This window comes from Pseudorca crassidens, chromosome 8 (assembly GCF_039906515.1).
Source record: "Pseudorca crassidens isolate mPseCra1 chromosome 8, mPseCra1.hap1, whole genome shotgun sequence".
NCBI classification, from domain to species: Eukaryota; Metazoa; Chordata; class Mammalia; order Artiodactyla; family Delphinidae; genus Pseudorca; species Pseudorca crassidens.
In genome coordinates, this window is record NC_090303.1 from 90,076,007 (window position 1) to 90,096,396 (window position 20,390).

A 20,390-nucleotide genomic window follows, 5' to 3' on the forward strand; every position below is an offset into this window, starting at 1 on the left:
AACATGATAGTGTATTAATGCTACAGGTAAACTATTATTTCTCTTAGAGAACTGTTTCTTTAACTACACAGAAACTAGATGATTTCAAATTATATGTAACTGAAAAATAAATGAATTTTGGACTTATGAACATCCATTGATTATAACATTATAGTTCAAGAGTACCACTTCAAGATTAACTCTCTTCTAAATAATGTGTTCATGCAACGCTGCTATTATTCAGGTATCTGAGATTCTAATCAGGAAGATCAGTTCAGTAATATTTTTATACATCTTTTAAATATCTCTTTTATTCCAAAAATTTCCTGTTAAGATTTTTTTAGGGCAAAGAAGGAGGAACCTTATTCAACCATGAGATAATTATGATTCAAAATGACAGGTGCTTACACCGTCTGTTTTTGCTTTCATAACATCAGGCTGAAGTCTGTTAGGCTTGGCCTTTTTAATGACTGCTGTGCAGCTGCCACTTCTTCTGTTTCATACTCTCACTTGGGCTTCTTACTCCCTGGGACCACTCAATTACCCAGGATGCTTCTCGAGCCTGCATTTTTTACCTGCTTCATCAGTTTCCTTTCACCAGTTTTACTAATGTTTCTCATGTACTCTGGATTTGGTGAGAATACCAGGAGTTTTGTTCATTTCCCTTGCTTCTTGTTAAGTTATTATTTAACAGTTCTATAGTTTTAGCTTAATTAATTAATCTATCTATTTATTGGCTGCATTGGGTCTTCATTGCTGCGCGTGGGCTTTTCTCTAGTTGCGGCGAGTGGGTGCTACTCTTTGTTGCAGTGCAAGGGCTTCTCATTGTGGTGGTTTCTCTTGTTGCAGAGCATGGGCTTCAGTAGTTGTGGCTCGCGGGCTTAGCTGCTCTGTGGCATGTGGGATCCTCCCAGACCAGGGCTCGAACCCATGTCCCTTGCATTGGCAGGCAGATTCTTAACCACTGCACCACCAGGGGAGCCTTGTTTTAGCTTATTTTAAATGTTCATGTTTGTTTTGTATTTCAATATTTGTTTAGATTTATTCACATACTGACTTCTTGCATACCTCCTTCAGTCTTCACCTCTGGGTCTCATTTGTTTCTTCCTGAAAGCACATCCAACTCTTCACTCATCTGTTCCTCAAGGGTACTGACCACTTCTGGGCTTCAAGCTGCCTTGGATCAACTCCTACCTTTCACCAACAGTCCTCTCATGCTCGTGTTTGGGAATGTTTTCTTCTTCAACTTCATCCTACCTGCCTTCTGTCTCTCAAGGCTTCATTATAATTTCTTGTCTAATGAACCCTGCTGTCTTATGGTCTAAAACAGATGTTGATTCATTCATTTTAAAAACATCTTTTCTGTCATCAGAGGGCAAAAAGGAGATACCATGGCATGTGCTCAGACCTCAGGCTTCAAGTGGAAGTCCCACAAGTGTTGATCGCTACATTTTTTTCATTCATGAATGTATCAATTAAAAATCAGGCCAAATATCTTTTACCTGCGGAAATATACATAATCATTTCTCATTTCTCATAGCTATCCCTGACAGTAAGTCTGAAAGCCACTCTCAAGTAGTAGAAAGAACATGGGTTTTTGAGTCATATAACTTGGAGCAAATCTTGATTTCATTATATTCTATTAGACTTCAGGTAGTTATTTAACCTCCTCAGGACAGATGGTCACCTCATCCATAAAATGGAGATGATTATACTTATGTATTTGGAGATTATATAAACAAAGATTATATTAGATTTCCCACAGATGTTACTTTCCTCTTTTGCTATATGGACAATAAAGAATTAAATGTTTTAAATTTTTACTTGTGTCATAAACTTCATCTTCCATCGCATTAAAGTTTTTTTAAAAAGTCCAGTAAGTAATACAGCATATAGCATAGAGTTTGATTTTATACATTCTACCATTCTTTTGTTTTCTGTAATTTTTGTGTTTCTCTATTAGTTGTGATCATATTGAGTTTTAAAATTTATTGTTTTGGCTTTTTTCCTATGCTAACGATATACCAGTGGAATAATGTAGTCGACCCTTGAACAGCGTGGTGGGGGGAGGTTAAGGGCGCTGACCCTCTCTGTAGTTGAAAATCCACTTGTAACTTACAGTCGGCCTTTCATATCTGCAGTTCCTCCACATATGTGGATTCAACCAACCATGCATCGTGTAGTATATGCAGCATTTACTACTGAATAAAATCTGTGTGTAAGTGGACTGGTTCAATACAAACCTTTGCTGTTCACGGATCAGTTGTACATTAGAGATGTCAATGAATGTGGAAAACTTCTAAACTACATACAATAGTAATTGATAAAGATTCTACTTTTGATAAAAGACAGAATAAACCAGATTTCATAATACAAACATTGACTGCACTTTAAAAAAGTGCACTGGAATAGCCTTATTTTAGCAATTAAGGATTTTTTAAAGAGCACAGTTTCCCCCCTCAAAAATTTGGTTAACAGAACTATAGGGTACACATTAAAGGAGCTTATGCAAAAATAAAATTGAAGTAATTAATTTTGAAAAAAGAACTAAATTTTATGTTGCTTTCAAAAAGGTAAAAAAAAAAAACCTTTCATCTAAAATCAATAACAGCTCTACATGGTTACAAATGGTCTGCCATCAATACAGCCATCTCTGAATGTCACTTGTTTAGCTATAAAAATTAAGGATCAGACACAAATGAAAGAATATTATGGGCACAAGTAAAATTAAAAAACTACTTAAAAGTCAGGAAACTCAACTTATAACCAGTAATTCAGCAACACAGCACATATTTATAAAGACCCTTCTGGGATAACATATCAGGGGCCTAATGTACATTCAAATCAAGCCAGCTTTTCATGAACTTATTTTATGTAGAAGATTCTATCTTAACAGTGGAATCTTATAGCCACAAGGTCTCGGTCACCTAGAGCATCATGTTTTGGGAATAAGAAATATGGAACAACGGTTTTGGCTCTATCATAAGAATAATTACATCTTGTTCTGTTTGTCCTAGGAGGAAAGAGAAGCTTATCAGAAAGAAATACAGCTCTGACCTACAGTTTGAGATCTGGCTAGGAGGGAGGAGCTTGCTTAGGGGCATTTCATTTAGTAAATGACCAGAGCCCTAAGCTAAAAAGGATCCCATGGAGTTTTTTATTTTCAGAGAAGAAAACCCTTGGCTAGATAGAAAAGGTCAGGGAAAGAGGGAGAAAGAAGGGGAAGGAAGGAACCATTCATTTCTTGTTTGTTTTAATTCTGACTTATGAATTTATTAATTTGTAATTGATATAGCTGACATATAATACTATTAGTTTAAGGTATACAACATAATGATTTGATATATTTATATACTGTGAAATGATTACCACAATAAGTTTAATTAATATCACTTCACATAGTTTAAAAATTGTTTTCCTTTGATGAGAACTTTAAAGATCTACCCTACTAGCAACTTTCAAATATATCAATAATACAGTATTAACTGTTTCTTTTGCTCTACACTTAGCAGATAGATTGAGGCCAAGGGAATTAAGTCAACACTGAGGAAGAGCTGAGAAATATCCAAAAGAGAAGTCAGATGCTGGTCACGTGACTTATGCCCATGGACAAGCTGTGCCTCGACTGTAGACCTATGTGAGTCAACACGATCTCTTTAATGCTTAAGCCTGTGTGAGCCGGGTTTAGTTACTTGCAATACAGGGTCCTAACCAACAAAATACTGAAATTATAAAAATCTTTCATGAAATGTAAATTTATATCTGTAGCCTTCGACAACGAGTTTTTAACATTAATATGCAAAAATATTCCCCCAGGGATGAAATTATCCAGTAGTTTTCAAAGGTACTTTTTAATCTTTTCATGGGTGTTGTGGAGGAATAGACAGTAAGGAGAAAGACAGTGGCTGGAAATCTTTGTGAGTACATCCTACCACAGATCCTGGATCCATTACAGTGGCAAAGAATAATATCCCCCTTTATTTTGGCTTTTCATATCAGTACGGTGTATAATATGGAAAAACTCCTGTTGCCATATGCCAAAACCTCCCAACCCCTCCCCCGGTGGTTTTTCAAAAACCACCACCACCACACATTTAAAGGAATCCGGTAGTTGTGTTTAACATGAAGGTATGGGTAAACCCCCTAGTTTTAGAGGACCTGAATTAACTGCTTTCAGACAGTATCTTTGAAAAGTGAAGTGTTGAGACAAATGTGCTACTTTCTCAATGTTCTCCAAATCTTACTGAAGTTCAATCTATGAAGCATAAAATCCTCTTTAGTCGTAGAGGTAATAAGAGCTACTATTTATTGAGTACTTATTATGTGTCAGATACTGTGGCAAAATGCTTCATATACATTTACTCATTTAATTTCTAATTCTTCTTTTAGCAGGGCTTATTTTTAAAATTCCAAATGAAATGTTATGAACAGCACTTTCCAGAGTATGGCCATGAAATGATAACCTTGGGATTGATACTGGTGCCTTATTTTATGAAGATTTCTTGTCTTCCAAGATTTGCAGGTCCCATCTTATACACCTAGAATGGCTGCAACTGACTGGTTAATTTCTGAGGCTGGACATTGAACTTCATCTAAGAGCTTGTAATAGCAAAGGTAAAACACTGGAAAACTACAAATTTACCATGATCTCAATCACATCAAGAAACCAGATGACTTGGAGAGCCCTTACAGCAATCTGCCTCTAATAATCTTGCTCAGTACGTACTACAGAAAATGAAGTTTATACAAATTTCAAACCGTGGTATGTGAATATGGTACCAGTCTGCAAACTGTTACTAGCATGGGACAACATTTTCTATATTACTGATTATTAACTACAATGCCTAGTTTGGCTAACTTTTTTTAAATAGCAAGATATTCTTGATGAAGGAGAGACTGTGTTGACTTATTTTCTAGCCCAACCTCTTTACCCACCATGAACTGGTAACAAACAGCCTGTGGACCAGCTGTTTTGAGCAACATTGCTCTAGACCTCAATTTTGGATATTACCTCTAGTTTTTCTGTCCCTGATGCCACACAAAATTTAAGTAAATTAACAACCAAATACTTAGCTTAAACAGTTACATAGTAATGGAAAAAGCAATAAAAATCAGCAATTGACCTCACCTTTGACAGAAGCAATTTCACACAGGAAACATGACCTTCATAGACGGCAGACAGAAGAGGTGTAATATGATGTTTATCTGGAGCCTATGAAATAATAAAGATATAGATCACCTCATCCATTTTTCATTTATTCCTTCCTTCTAGATCTAATTAGGGAATGCTCATAAATATTTCAAAATCGGTGTTTACCCATTTTTAGCCTCTTAGGAGCTGCTAGAGGCCCAAGCCCACACGCAGTTTCTCCTTGGGAGTCAGCCTAGTGAAACAGATGGAGCAGGGCTTTGACCCCATCTCAAATCTGGGCTCTGCCACTTACTGCATGACTAATTACTTAAACTCTCTGAGCCTCAACTCCGCATTACTGTAGACGTGCCAATGTGGTGCAGGAAGGGAATCTCGAGAGGGGTGGAACATAGCCAATGAAGAGGTAAAAGATTGCCACAATTGGGCCACGTGACATGGTATCCCCTGAGATGTGAAAAGTTCATCTCACTTGCTGTCATGGTTACTTAAACATTTTTCTAAAACTCTGAAATGCAACAGCTACAAAAGGCAAGAGTCAAGAGATGACTGCTGTCTGACTTTTGTCCAAAAATCCAGTTTAGATTTCTCATGACTGCAGAGCCCTATGCTCCATTGGGTGATAGCTATTTGCCACCTACAGATAGTGCTAACTCTCACATTGCTTTAGAACTTGAAAAGGAAACATCTACCCCCCAGTTTTATCAGTTAAAAAAAAATCAACTTGTTCTGCTTATTTTAAAAAAATCACAACTATGTATTTCTAAGTTACAGAAATTTGGTATAATTTCAGACTATATTCTTACTTCATATGAGGTTTCCACCAGTAACTATTTTATAAATCTACAGAAAACAATTACCCAAAAGCATACAAGAATTTTTTCTAGAATGACAGTGTTCTTTACATACATTAATATCTGCTCCTTTCAGCAGCAGAAATTCCAGGATTTCAAGCTGCCCACAATCTGCTGCATAATGAAGAGGCTTCCTTCCACCTTCTAGTGTCCGGTTGACGTCTTCTCCCTTATAAAAGAAGCCAAATGAAAACAATATTCATAAGGATGGTAGACTGAAGAAGGGAACTGAGGCACCTGCTATTTTTACTTTCTTAAAGCTGCAAGGGTTTCATGAAAGAATTACATTTCTTGCAACGTGAAATAAGTAACCAAGAACTTTAAATTCTGTACAAATAGCACACAGCATGACAGCAATTCAAATCATGATTAGTCAAGCTGAAAACAATAAAAAAATGCTAAATGTAATGAAATCTATTATTGTGCTCTATTTCTAAGGAGTTCAATCAGCACGATGTCAAGATGTGGCCACCAAAGACTGATGAGTTCAAATACTTAGATTTTACACAGATCATATGACATGTATTTTAATACTTCAGAGAAAGCATCACTACTTTGATGGAGGCAGACATCATCACAAGGTAATGAGTATTAGCTATTAAGAATTCATTTCATTCATTCAGCATTTAAGCGCTATTGTATGGCCGGCTCTGTGCACACAGGGGACAATAGTGAGCAAAATCAGAAATGGCTGCTGACTGCACGGAGCTTACCATCCAGTGTGGGAGGCAGATTTTAATCAAATAATCACATGACTAAACATAATGATGGTAACAATACCTACATCTAATGGAGTTGTGGTGAGGGTTAAACTAAATGATCCATGTAGAGCACTTAAGATATTATAGCTAATATTAATAGAAATATGATTAGCTATTATTATAAGTTACCTATGTACATATGAGATATACTCAAATTCTGAATGAAATCCATTACTCAGTCTTTTCTTTTTAATGTTAAGGGTCACTATAAAGATAATGCATCAGTTTTTCAAACAACAATTTGAAATCTTTAAATATATAGAGGTATTTTTTTTTTCCGTTAAGGAAAAAGTTTAACTCCAGGGTTTTACATCCTCCAGTAAGTATCAGAGTGAGCTATATTATCTTACTTATTATTCAAGGGCTGGTACGTTAAAAAAAAAAAAAAAAGCATTCCAAGAGGTGAGATCACATGCCTGTCACAACAATCAGTGGAGGCATCAGAGCTTTAAGTCAGGAAACGAAATTACACAGTGTTCCCGAGTTCCAGGCCAGATGTATATTTCAAATATATTGTCTCTGTGGAGGATCAAGACTTTCATCAAAAATAATTGTCCTCTTTTGAATTAATGATAAAACAACCCTTTTCTGTTAAGAGTACTTGAGTAATTCACAGCAGTAACTTCTAATGGGTTGTTTATTCAAGTCAACATGTGATATTTACAGTAAAATAGGGCCTCTTATAAAGTATATGAATATAGAAGAAAGGTGTATAACATACTTAAGATCAACGAAGGCTGGGTTAGAGGTCCAATTCTACCAGTCAGTTGTAGGACCTTAGACTAGTTATTTTCTAAATCTTTGTTTTCTTATGTGTAAAATGGGACTAAAAATAAACCTCACGGGGTTTTAGTGTATCATCAAATGAGATAATCCATGTAAAGTATCTAACACACTACCTCACAGGGTAATATGTTTAATAGAGGTTAAGTATTATTGCTGTGCATTCCTAATGTTGGTTTATACTGGTTCTAAAAGATTATCCAAAATTAGGTTAATGCAGGTTTCTGCATAATGGTTGAAATACAAAGATATGATTTATTATACTTTATATTCAGAAACAAATTTAAACGTAAGGGTGACTTGGTGTACCACCTTAGTCTTTATTCACAACTGTAGAAATGTGAGGCTTTGAGGCAAAGAGGTACTCCTTCAAATGATTTGGATAAAACTAGTTTTCCTTTCATTATTATTTCCTTTCCATTATTTACATTAACTGGAGAGGATTAACTGAAGAGGATTAACTGGATAGGCCTTTTCAGTGAAACAAAGTAAAGAAATAACTGCAGTAAGTATTCAATAAGATAGCTTTGTCAAAAAGGTATTTTCCTGGGTTTCCCTGGTGGTGCAGTGGTTGAGAGTCCGCCTGCCGATGCGGGGGACACGGGTTCGTGCCCCGGTCCAGGAAGATCCCACATGCCGCGGAGCGGCTGGGCCCGTGAGCCATGGCCGCTGAGCCTGCGCATTGGAGCCTGTGCTCCGCGACAGGAGAGGCCACAACGGTGGGAGGCCCGCGTACCGCAGAGAAAAAAAAAAAAAAAAGATATTTTCCTGAGTCAAAATATGCAATATCTTCCTTCCTTACTTAGTACAAGCATGCAAAATGCATATGAAAAGGAACTGTTGTGAGTTTAAACTTTCTCCTTTATCCCTGCAGATGCTGCTTTACAATTCTTATTTTAGCAGACAAAAGTGACAATACTGGAAAGGCTTTGTGTGAATGACAGGAAAGAAAGGATTTTCTTCTGCAGGCCTTTGCAAAAGCAGTACTTACTGAGAAATTTATAGTACTAAATGCCTGTATTGGAAACGTAGAAAGGCCTCAAATTAACGATCTTTGTACTTCTACCTTAAGAAACTAGGGGGAGGGCTTCCCTGGTGGCGCAGTGGTTGAGAGTCCGCCTGCCGATGCAGGGAACACGGGTTCGTGCCCCGGTCTGGGAAGATCCCACATGCTGCAGAGCAGCTGGGCCCGTGAGCCATGGCCACTGAGCCTGCGCGTCTGGAGCCTGTGCTCCGCAACGGGAGAGGCCACAACAGTGAGAGGCCCGTGTACCGCAAAAAAAAAAAAGAAACTAGGGGGAGAAATGACATATGGAAATCTCTGTACCTTGCTCAGTTTTGCTATGAACCTAAAAAATGCTCTAAAAAAATTAAGTCTATTAAAAAATTAAGTTCAAAATAAGCAGAAATCAATGAAATGAAAACAGGAAAATAATAGAAATCAAAATCTGATTCTCTGAGATCAATACAACTGATAAATCTCTAGCCAGAATGATCAGAAAAAAAAAAATGACAGAAAGTGCTAATATTAGACTTCACAGACTATCTTCCCACAAAGAAACTCCCATGCCCCAGGTGGCTACACTGGTAAATTTTTACCAAACATTTAAGGAAAAAAAGAGTAATACCAATTCTACATGCTCTTCCAGAAAACAGAAAGCACCCAAACTCATTCTATGGGGTGAGCATTACTCTGATTCTAAAACGAGACAAAGACTTACAAGAAAAGAACACCACAGGCTAATGTCCCTCACGAACACAAATTCTAAACAAAATTTGAGCAAACTGAATCCAACAATATATAGAAAGTATAATAGACCATGACCAAGTAGTGTTTACCCCAGGAATACAAGGTTGGTTGAATATTTGAAAAAGTCAATCAACATAATTCACTATTTTAACATCTAAACAAAGAAAAATCATATAATCATCTCAAAAAGTATCTGACAAAATCCAACATCCTTTACTGATAAAAACTCAGTAAACTAGGAAAAGGAGGACACTTCCCTGGCCTAATAAGGGGCTTCTACAAAAAAAGTACAATTAACATCATACTTAATTTATGACAGATTGAATGCTTTTTTCCTAAAATCAGGAACAAGACAAGATGTCAGTTTCTACCTTCTATTCCACACTGTGCTGGAGGTTCTAACCAGTGCAACTAGGGAACAAACAAACAAACCCCATCTCTTTTGAAAAGGAAGCAGTATAACTGTCTTTATTTGCAGATGGTGTGATTGTCTATGCAGAAAGTCCAATGGAATCTACCAAAGAGCTACTAGAACTAATAAGTAATTTTAGCAATGCTGAAGGACAAAAGATCAATATACCAAATCAACTGCATTTTTGTATAGCACTAGCAATTAATAATTGCAAATCAAAACTAAAACAATGTTATTTACAATAGCATACAAATTTATGAAATACTTAGTAAGTCTAACAAAAAATGTACAATATCTATATACTGAAAACTACCAAACACTGTTGAAGAGAAATTAGAGGATCTAAATAAATAAATGGAGAGACACACAGCATGTTCACGGATTGGGAGACTCATTACTGTAAAGATGTCAATTTTCCACAGATTGATGTATAGAGTCAATGCAATACCAGTTAAAACTTTAGCAGGCTTTTTAAAAAGAAATTGACAGGACTTCCTTGGTGGCGCAGTGGTTAAGAATCCACCTGCCAGGGCTTCCCTGGTGGCGCAGTGGTTGAGAGTCTGCCTGCCGATGCAGGGGACACGGGTTCGTGCCCCGGTCTGGGAAGATCCCACATGCCGCGGAGCGGCTGGGCCCGTGAGCCATGGCCGCTGAGCCTGCGCTCCGCAAACGGAAAAGCCACAACAGTGAGAGGCCCGCGTACCGCAAAAAAAAAAAAAAAGAATCCACCTGCCAATGCAGGGGACACGGGTTCGAGCCCTGGTCCGGGAAGATCCCACATGCCGCGGAGCAACTAAGCCCATGTGCCACAACTACTGAGCCTGAGCTCTAGAGCCTGTAAGCCACAACTACTGAGCCCGCATGCCACAACTACTGAAGCCCGCACGCCTAGAGCCCGTGCTCCGCAACAAGAGAAGCCACGGCAGTGAGAAGCCTGCGCACCACAACAAAGAGTAGCCCCGCTCTCCGCAACTAGAGAAAGCCTGTGCACAGCAACGAAGACCCAACGTAGCCAAAAATAATAAAATAAAAATTTTAAAAAGAAAGTGACAAACTGACCCTAAATTTCATATGGAAATACAAACAATCTATAACAGCCAAAACAACTTTGAAAAGAAAGAACAATTTGGAGAGCTAACACTACCTGATTTCAAGAATTATTAAAAACTGCAGTAATCAAGAAAGCATGGTATTGGCATAAAATTATAAAATATGCAAACATATATACTGATAGAAAGCAGATTAGTGGTTGCTTATTTGGGGGTAACAGAAGGGAGGGACTATGAAGGGGCACTTGAGGGTAATGAAATCTAGTCATTATCTGGACTACGGTGATGGTTTCATGATTGTATACGTGTCAAAACTTATCAAATTGCACTCTTTAAATATCTGCAGTTTCTTGCATTTCAGTTACACCTCAGTAACATAGATTTTCCTAAATCAAGTCTCTGTGGCTCTAATTCTTGTAAAATGAGATGCTAACAAATCAATATTTGAGGTAGAATAGGTGTAGGAATGAGTAACAGTACCTTCATGGGAGACTTAAAGAGCAAAAGCTATTTGAGGTCAAGTTCCTTCATTGTTAGTGCTGAATGAAAAGCTCCTGACTTCTGTAACCAACAAACTACACGGAACAAGAAGTTTTTAAGTGGGATAAGAGTGGATCCATACGACTCCTACTAGCTGGGTGGGCTTTAGAGGTCAAAACAATTGTCTGGATTGCTGAAAAAAACCTCTTACTCGGCCACCCCAACTTCCAGCCCCATTATGCCTACTCCATCCTTTACTCTGCAGCTACAGGGATCTTGCTAAACACAAAATGTGGTCACATTATTCCCCTTTTAAAAGTACTCTGAAGACCACCCATTGCTCCTAGAGAATAGGTCTAAACAACTAAACACGGTTTACAAGACTTGGAGTGATCTATATCCAGTGATTACCTTTCCAGCTTTAATTCTCACAGCACTCCTCCCCACTGTCCTTTGTTCAGTTAATTCCTACTAATTCTTTAGAATCAAGCTTTAATCAAACTCCCTCTGGAAAGTCATCTTTTAACTACTGCAACTTCGAGTCATACAACCTTCACAGGGGTGCCCAAAGCACCTTGTATTTTCCCTGTTACATTCTACTTAACCTGCCTCTGTCTGTATCCTCTGTGAACACAGGTCAGGTATCATGTCACTATTATTTACTTTTGCAGCTCCAGTGGCTAGTATACCTTCTGACACATACTAAATTTTACATGATAGAAGCTTTTAGACTGAACAAATGGTGAAATTGCTGAAGCAAAGGACTTGGAAGTAAGTCATCTTCTATTTCAAGCAAATACTGATAATGCATTAGTTATCCAGTAACAGCAGCAGTTACTTGAGATCAGTGGTATGTTTACTGATGTAGGGGTTTGAATGACAATTTCACCAGCTTTCCAGCAGTCTGGATGGGTGGTAACTTCAGTAGTGGTGGTGAAATAGGGAAGGAAGATAGTGCTCTATCTAGTTCCTTTCTCCTCACCCTTGGCATTAGTGAGTTACATCAGAAGAGAGGATGTTAGACACCTATTCTGTAATCTTCATTCTAACTTCATGAAACATTACCAGCTACAGAGAAAAATTTAACCCTAATTTTGTCTCCCAGATTCTGGGGATAGAAGAGAGAGATGCACAATTTCAACAGGTCCCTTAGCATTACATGACAATCTTACCATGTTCCTTTTTATCTTGCTTTTCTACCTTCCACAGCGGCTATTTTAAATCTCTTTCATTTTTTTATAAGCCTCCTGCTTCTTTTTTATTCTCAGCAGATAACCTCATATCCTTCTTCAAACAGAAAACTGTCTTCGGACATGAACTTCCTCCCGAGCTTCTCTCTACCACACCTTCCTGCAACTGACAAATCCTTTCCTATCTAAAGCCAATCCCTCACCTAAGTTTTGGATATCATCCTTTCTTGTTTTCTTAAACTTATTTATTTATCCCTTTTCTTGCCTGTGTTTTCAACCTCTCCTGCTGTACTGGCTCCTTCTCATCAGAATATGCCATTCTCAACTCTTCGGCTAAAAACGCAAACAGCAACACAAAAAACTATCCTTAGACGTGATATTCACCTTTTGGTTACTATTCTCTTTCCTCCCTTTCACGGCTGAACTTGCCAAAAGCATTGTCTGTATTTGCTATCTCCAGTTTCTTACTTCTTGTTCTAATCTGGCTTCCACCCTCAATACTACGCCATAGCCATTTTTGCTGAGATCAAAGACATCCACGTTGCAAAATGCAAAGGTTATCTCTTAGTCCTCACCTTAATTGATCTCCCAACAGTGATAAAGTTGATCACTCCTTCCTTTTTTAAACACTCTCTCTTCCCTTGATTTCAGGGACACCACATTATTGTAGTTTTCCTCCTGCTCTCTATTCCTTCGTTGTTTCCTCCTCTGACTTGTCCACCTCTACTAGATGTTTAAAACAAATTTTTGAAATCCTGGTTATGAATTCAGATTATCATCATATATTTATAATTCAAACAGTTGCTAAAAATTGGTTAGCCTTATAGTCTTGTAATAGTATCTTTATAGGAATACCTTGATTACAGAATTTGGGGGGATTTCCTTAGTGACAAAGTTTATGTGTTTTTAAAGACATCATCATGCAGTAATATCACTGTCACAGAGTTGGGCAGCAATAAATTCTCACCATGATATGGGTGTAAATAACCAGGCAGGTGACAAGTAACTGCACACAGCTTCTATTTGCCATATGCAGTTCAAGTAAAGCAGGCTGACAAATCTAACTTGTCACCACATCCAGGCTTGTCTAGCTTCACCTTTCCCTTTTTAGCAAGAATAATTGAACCAGTTTCATTTTAATCTCCTTCCTGTCATTGCACTATGAAGCCTGTTGGTTGTTAAATATACAACAGATTTTTATTACATTAAAACTGTACTTTTTACCATATTTTACTTGTACCAAGGAAGTTGTTTTGACGCCATTTTTTCTAAGTATGACATATTCCAGATGTTATATATGTATATATAACATATATATGTAATACTGGATATATGAAATAATACTGTTTCATGATATTTTCTGGTGAGTAGTTTAAATTAATATACTCTATCCAGAACCACTATAGTGACCATGAATGAATGCTTTAGGATGTGTTGATTCCTGATGCTCCTCAATAATGACATTATTGGCATTTGAGAAAGCTGGTCATGTTTTTTTTACTTCTCAAGTACCATTGCTCTAAATAACCATGAGCCTCAGCTATACCGATAAATTCTCTTACCTGACTAGAAATATATTGGTACAGTGATCTAGTTCTATCTTTAATATCAATAAATCAACTAGCATTTACTGAGAAACCATGTTCCTAGCCTTGTGCTAGGCATGCTAAGGGTACAAGAAAGTGGAATTGTGGGTCTCTGCCCACAAGAACTTTACTCTTCACTATTAACTAACAAAATATGTATGAATTTCTATCTATCTATTATCTATCTATTATCTATCTATCTATCTACCTAATACACTCACAAAAATATAAAATAACCTACCCTACTAACTCTCTACCCGGTACTTCTCAAACTTTTTCACTGAAGTACTCCAAATAGCAAAGGATAGAAAATATATGCTTCTCTGAGTCTGAAAGTAGAATCCTAAACAAATTAAAAATTCATTCAAATATATCTGCACAAATATGCATGTATCATATATACATATGTATGTTCTGTTTGTTTTAATATAAAAGCCACAGCTCAAAACCCATAGCTACTGCTATGGGTTTTGCCCAAGGATGCTTCAGGAATTTGGGCCATGTGTACTCTATGGCTTAGAGTAACTCCTTGGAAGACCATAAGCTGACTACTGAAGAGCACAGTACAATTTAATTCGGTCTTATCTATTTCTGATGCCATGAATATAGTATGCTAATTTGTGTACCTTTCCTCTTGAGATCTACAGACCACCAGGCAATCAGTGAACAGACTTTCAAAAAGCTTACTAATTCTTTGTGTGTGCATAAAATTTTCTAGGTAAAGAGTCTAAAGGGGGCCATGACCCCTGAGAGGTTAGGAACCCCTTCCTCTAACGTTCACTGCCTAGTTTTCTACTTTATGAAGAGAAGTAGTATTAAATGGTGGAAAGAACACCAAACAGAAGCCCTCAGCTCTAAGTTACCTCTGCTACTGCCCACAATGGGGAAGTAAGAAGCTTGGAAGACCTTAGTTTCCTCACTGAAAAATCTGTGGTTGGAGGAGATGACCTCTAAAGTCTTATAGTTAGCTTACTTTTACGGCTAAATGCATCTGGGAACAATTGTTCCCCCCGCCCCCCCTTATATTCTAGACCAGAGAAATAGGTGTTTCTGTACTTCTGGCCATGAAAACAAAGTAGTTTAAGAGACTGGATGCTGAAAATGGCTGCTACAGTAGGTATATTTAACTTTCCATAAAAGTTGGATCAAGCAAGAAGATTTAATACAACAACATGAACAATGTAAAAAATATATACATATATTTCAAAGTTAAAAATTTTTTTCTTTCAAATCTATTATTACTTTGAGTTGTTTTACTAACAAAAGTAGGCATGGATCTAAAAATGATGAAATACAGTATTTGAAAAAGATACACTATTTACAATTAATTTAATTCAACAAATACTTAACGAGCCTACTTGCTACTGTGCTACTTGCTTGGGATAAAATAGAAAGGCCCAGCTCTGACTCAAAGAATTTGCTGCCTTCTTGGGAAGCTAGCAGGCAAATAAATGAATGCCATTTAGTTGAATACTACAAAATACAGAAGAGCCTTAATGAACAGAATGTTCAGTACCTTAGTGTGTGGGCAATTCATCTTTTACTGCCATTTAGTTTTTCATGTATTTTTATCTTGTGTTGTTAATTAGACTTTAAAGGTCCTTAGCGGTCAGAAACTACATCTTACAATTTTCATTTCTACCATAATTCCAAATATGGTATTTTTAAACCTCAATAAAAATTTGTTTTGATTGCTGATTATAATAGCATAGTATAAAATGCTAAATTAAGAAATAACAGTATTCAACAGGGTGTCTACTGATTTGGAGAGTGTGGAGGTATGCATATGCGAGAATGGTGCCTGGAGAAATTAATTGATATATTATGGTGTATGTAATTCTCATAGGCCAACTGGAAATCCAAGAGGTGCTCATTTGGAAAGCATCTACTATATACAGTGCTGTTTTGAGGCTTCAATGAAATAACATAATGTACCTGTACAGTAAGCACTCAAAAAATGTCAACCAATATTATTATTATTAGAGGCCTCAACAGTTCTCATTTGAATAGTTTTCCACTCAATTTTTCCACCTTCAATTCAACAAATGTAAATCAAGTAAATTAAAGTTCCTAAAGAGTAACACTGATCACACCTCTTCCTCATGCAAAAAAATTTCAACTGCTCCCTTTTGTTGAATAGAAAATCCACACCATGATACTCATCCTCAATTCAACACCAACTTACTACTCTGGCTTTTTTATTCTGAAACACTGCGCTCCCAACACACCAGTGCTTTCCCACATCTGGAAAACTTCATGATGTCGCCTTTCTTTGGCATAGTCACCCCACTTCCACTCATGTCTTGGTGTAATGAGATTCCACTTACCCTTCAAGATCTATTTTCTCTCTAAAACTTTTACCTGATACTCCCCTGCCCACTATACTCTTGATATAAAATTCCCTCCTTTTAATCCTCATAGTTCTTATTTATATGTCTCTTACTACATTTACGTTTATTTAATTAGGTATTTCAATGATATAACTCCGTTAAAGAAAGGACAATGCTTTACTTATTTATATATATTGTCTAAAATGTCTGTGGGTGACTTGTGCATAAAAGTCCAATTCAAAGAATTAGTGTAATCATTTATACCATCTTTGTCATATTATGTAACCTGTTGTTTACCAAAACATATACATATACAAAACAAAAATAAAGAGGTATGTATTTAAAAAACATTGTTAAGAGTGTCTGAAAGCCACATAATCTCCTTGTTGGAAAGGATTCTGTCATCTAATTCAACCACCCATATTACGTTTGAATCCCTGCTTGTGCATGCCCAACACATAACTGAACCTCTCTAATGAAAGGCAATTCAAGACCTTACAAATCAGTCTATTCCTTATTTAAATGCTGGAAAATTCACTGTTTACAGGTTCTGATCCTATCCTCTGGGGACACATGGAACAAGGAGTCCCTATATGCATGTTAGATTATTAATTGTTTAGCAGTCAGATGACATAGTAACTAAAATGAAATCTTTTCTATATGACTTGCTGTTATCCTGAACTTGGATTACTGACTTTTTGAGTATACATGGAGGGCCATTACATTAACTGCTACTAAATTGCATCTTAAAATGGTCATCTTATTTTTCCAGGCTGCCAAGTTCTTTCTAGAGTCTTATTAAAAGGAATTTGTTAGTCCTCATCTGCCCCTCCCTCCAGTTGCATCTCACCTATCTTCATGATGGTCACCTAAAGACATTAAAATTAAATAAGAAAAGTCTAGGGAATGAGCCCCACCAGTGTCAGGAAACTTCCTTCAGTTTGCTACATAAAGCGATAGGTAGTGTATTTGGGTACTACTGTTCAAACAGTCTTAAATCTAGTTCATCACACTCTCATCTAACTATCCTTTCCCATATGCCCCCAAGCATACCATTAAAACATCCAAATTTCAATGAAATGCTTGAGAGTTCCTTTATCTAACAGTCTAGGAACTGCAAAAATGGAAATTATTATGGCAGGACTTAAGGTCTAAGTGATCTCTTTGTAAGTGTTACAAACAACCCTACTACTAACATACACACACGCTTAAAAAGTAACATGATCAATAAATAAAATTTGAAAAATAAGAGATGTTTCTTCTAGTGAATCCTGCGATCCAAAATATGACCATTATTACTACCTTGCTGTACTTCTGTTTACTTTTTTCTATGAAAGTAGCTGCTTGAAAAAGTTATAATCACACTATTTATTATTTAATATATGAAATATCTTGCTATCATTCTTGAAAGCCACATAATATTCTGTCAAATAGATGTGCCGGTTTACTTAAATATTCTCCTAATTCTGGACATGTAGGTTAATACCAAATACCCTATAATATTAAAGTTCTTATTTTACAGAACATAACAATATCATATTTCATCAATTCCAAAGCATACATTTTCCTGTATTTTTAACATGTCTGAAATCAGGTCACAAAAGAGAAAATAAAGTCTTACCACTTTACCTTGGTGAGTGGGGAAAGGGGTTATGGGTTGATTATATGCTTTGTAAAAACACTAACAGTCATTGCCTATGCCTTGCTTTGCTACGGAAACTAATAAATGACTGGATCAAGATGCTAAAATGTGAAGTACAGAATTAAATTATGCTGAATTTGGAGAACATAAAATGGTGAAATTCATGGAAAGTAGGACCTGTTGATATTATTCTTATGAAATTTGGGTGAGTGTGCCATCAATTAATTTTAGCTCAAAAATTAAACAGAATTTTCATGCTTTAAATGTAAATAAATTAAACCCAATAGGAACACATTAAACCCTAATGCTAATACTAAATGTTTGGAAGTTCTGACCTTATCTGAATTTTATGTTCACAGACTTAAAAGGAAAGCAAACTGAACTCTAGTATAAGTAATATATCCTCAAGGTAACATTCCCTGATATGCCTGTCCTAACTTCTGTGAAAACAGACAGAAAAAGACTACCCTAAAAAGCTCAGAAAACCAAGCGTATTGGCCAACTACTTGCATATTCATTCTTAGCTGCAGAGTCTGCTCCCGTCAGAGGGAAAAAAAGTGACCCACTATTTCTCCACCCACAAAGGATCATCTTAAGCAGAGACAGAGTCAGAGAGACATAGGCACATTCCTGCCTTAAGACAGAATTTTTTACAGTGTATTAGAAGCAGGCAATAGAGAGTATAAAAGATCTCACATCAGGCCAACAAAGGCACCCCAAACTAGAATTCTTCTAGCACATACGCAGGTGATAAGTATGGTCAGAAGCAATCCTCACATCCTATCTGTTCACAACCCTGAATCGGGATTGCTTTCCCTCTTTAATAGGTGAGTAACTGGGACTTCCCTGGCAGTCCAGTGGTTAACACTCTGCACTTCCACTGCGGGGGCGGGGGGGGGGGGTTTAATCCCTGGTCGAGGAACTAAGATTCCACACGCTGCATGGCGTGGCCAAAAAAAAAAAGGAACTACCAGAAGAAAAACAATATGGGGATGTATGAAAACTAATCATATAGCAAAAGAAAAGGAATATCATACTGAAAACTCAACAATTTTAGAAAGCACTTACAGAGTTACCAAAATGGAATCCAAAAGATACGGTTTCTATGAAAAAGGTATTTTAAAAAGAAAACAGGCAAACATACAAAGTGAACAACTGAGATGCCAGCTGATAAGAAAAGGAAGCTGGCTGAGAAAGTAAAATATAGTAAGGAAACTGAAATTGCAATTGCAAAATTAAAATCTGCACCAAAGTCAGTAGAGTTGGGCAGCCCTACTCAAATTAAGAAAATTTAATTAAATAAAGAATTGAGAACAAGCTTAAGAAAATTTCCCATAATACGGAGCTGATAAAGAAAAAAAATAATTTGAAAAAGATGATTGGTATAATTAAAGTTCAAACCTATAAATAATACAGAACCAGAACAAAGGGAACCGAACTAGTTATAAAAGTAAATTTTTTTTGAGCTCAAGAAAGACCTGAGCCTACAGATCATAAAAGCTCATTAGATTACAGACAAAATTGAATAGATCTCCTCCATTAATACAGCTTTACAATTTCTGTTTTATAAAAATAAAATAAAAAGTAAAAAATACATTAACAGGAAAGAAAATTAAATTAGCCTGATCTCTTATTTTTGACCTCCCTACAACACTGAATTCTAAAGAAGAGGGAGAAACTATCTACAATAATGATATCTGGAGGAGGCTTGGGTATCAGGTATAATCCCCTGAGGAGAGTTACTGACACTTATACTAATGGGAAATGTGTGAGGTGTTGGACGTAGGCAGAAGGTTGAGAATTTCTGATTTGCAGTTTGGAAAGAATAAATTATGCAAATCAATATTCATGTGTAAAGGCAGTCTTGGGTATCAGCAAATCAGCAGGTATGTCACCCGTGCTCCCCTGAGAGGGAGGCAAACATGAGGCAAACCTTAGACTTCTAGTGCAGTAATTCTCCAACATTTTAGTCTCAGGATCCTAGGGTTTTCTTTTTTAAAAAAATATGGGTTATATCTACAAGTACTGATCAAATTTGAAATTAGAAAGCCTTTTAACTGTTTATTAATTCGTTTAGAAATAACAAAAGACATTACATGTTAACAAATGAAATTTTAATAAAAAATAACTATACTTCCCCCACCCCAAAACTGAGGAGGATGGCACTGTATTATATTGGGTTGGCCAAAAAGTTCGTTTGGTTAGCGAACACGTTGTTCAATAAAGTTCTTTGAGAAAATGAAAAATATGTCTTTCATTTTTACTTAAAACTGAATGAACTTTCTGTCCAACCCAATTTTTTTGGTAAATTTTTTAAATGTTCGCTTCAATAGAAGACAACTGAATTCTCATATCTGCTTCCACATTCAATTTGTTTTGACATACTGTTTTGGCTGAAATATATGAAGAAAATTTGGCCTCCCAC

General features: G+C 36.6%; 1 protein-coding gene across 1 annotated transcript in view; it reads right to left on the reverse strand.

The window, feature by feature from the left end:
• The window catches only part of MTPN (myotrophin), a 60,580-nt gene that overhangs the window by 17,301 nt on the left and 22,889 nt on the right, over positions 1–20,390 (reverse strand). The window contains exons 2-3 of the mRNA XM_067747112.1: positions 6,038–6,151; positions 5,108–5,191 (exon numbers count right to left, since the gene is read on the reverse strand). Coding sequence (XP_067603213.1) covers positions 5,108–5,191; positions 6,038–6,151 — 198 coding nt within the window. The remainder of the gene's footprint in view (positions 1–5,107; positions 5,192–6,037; positions 6,152–20,390) is intronic.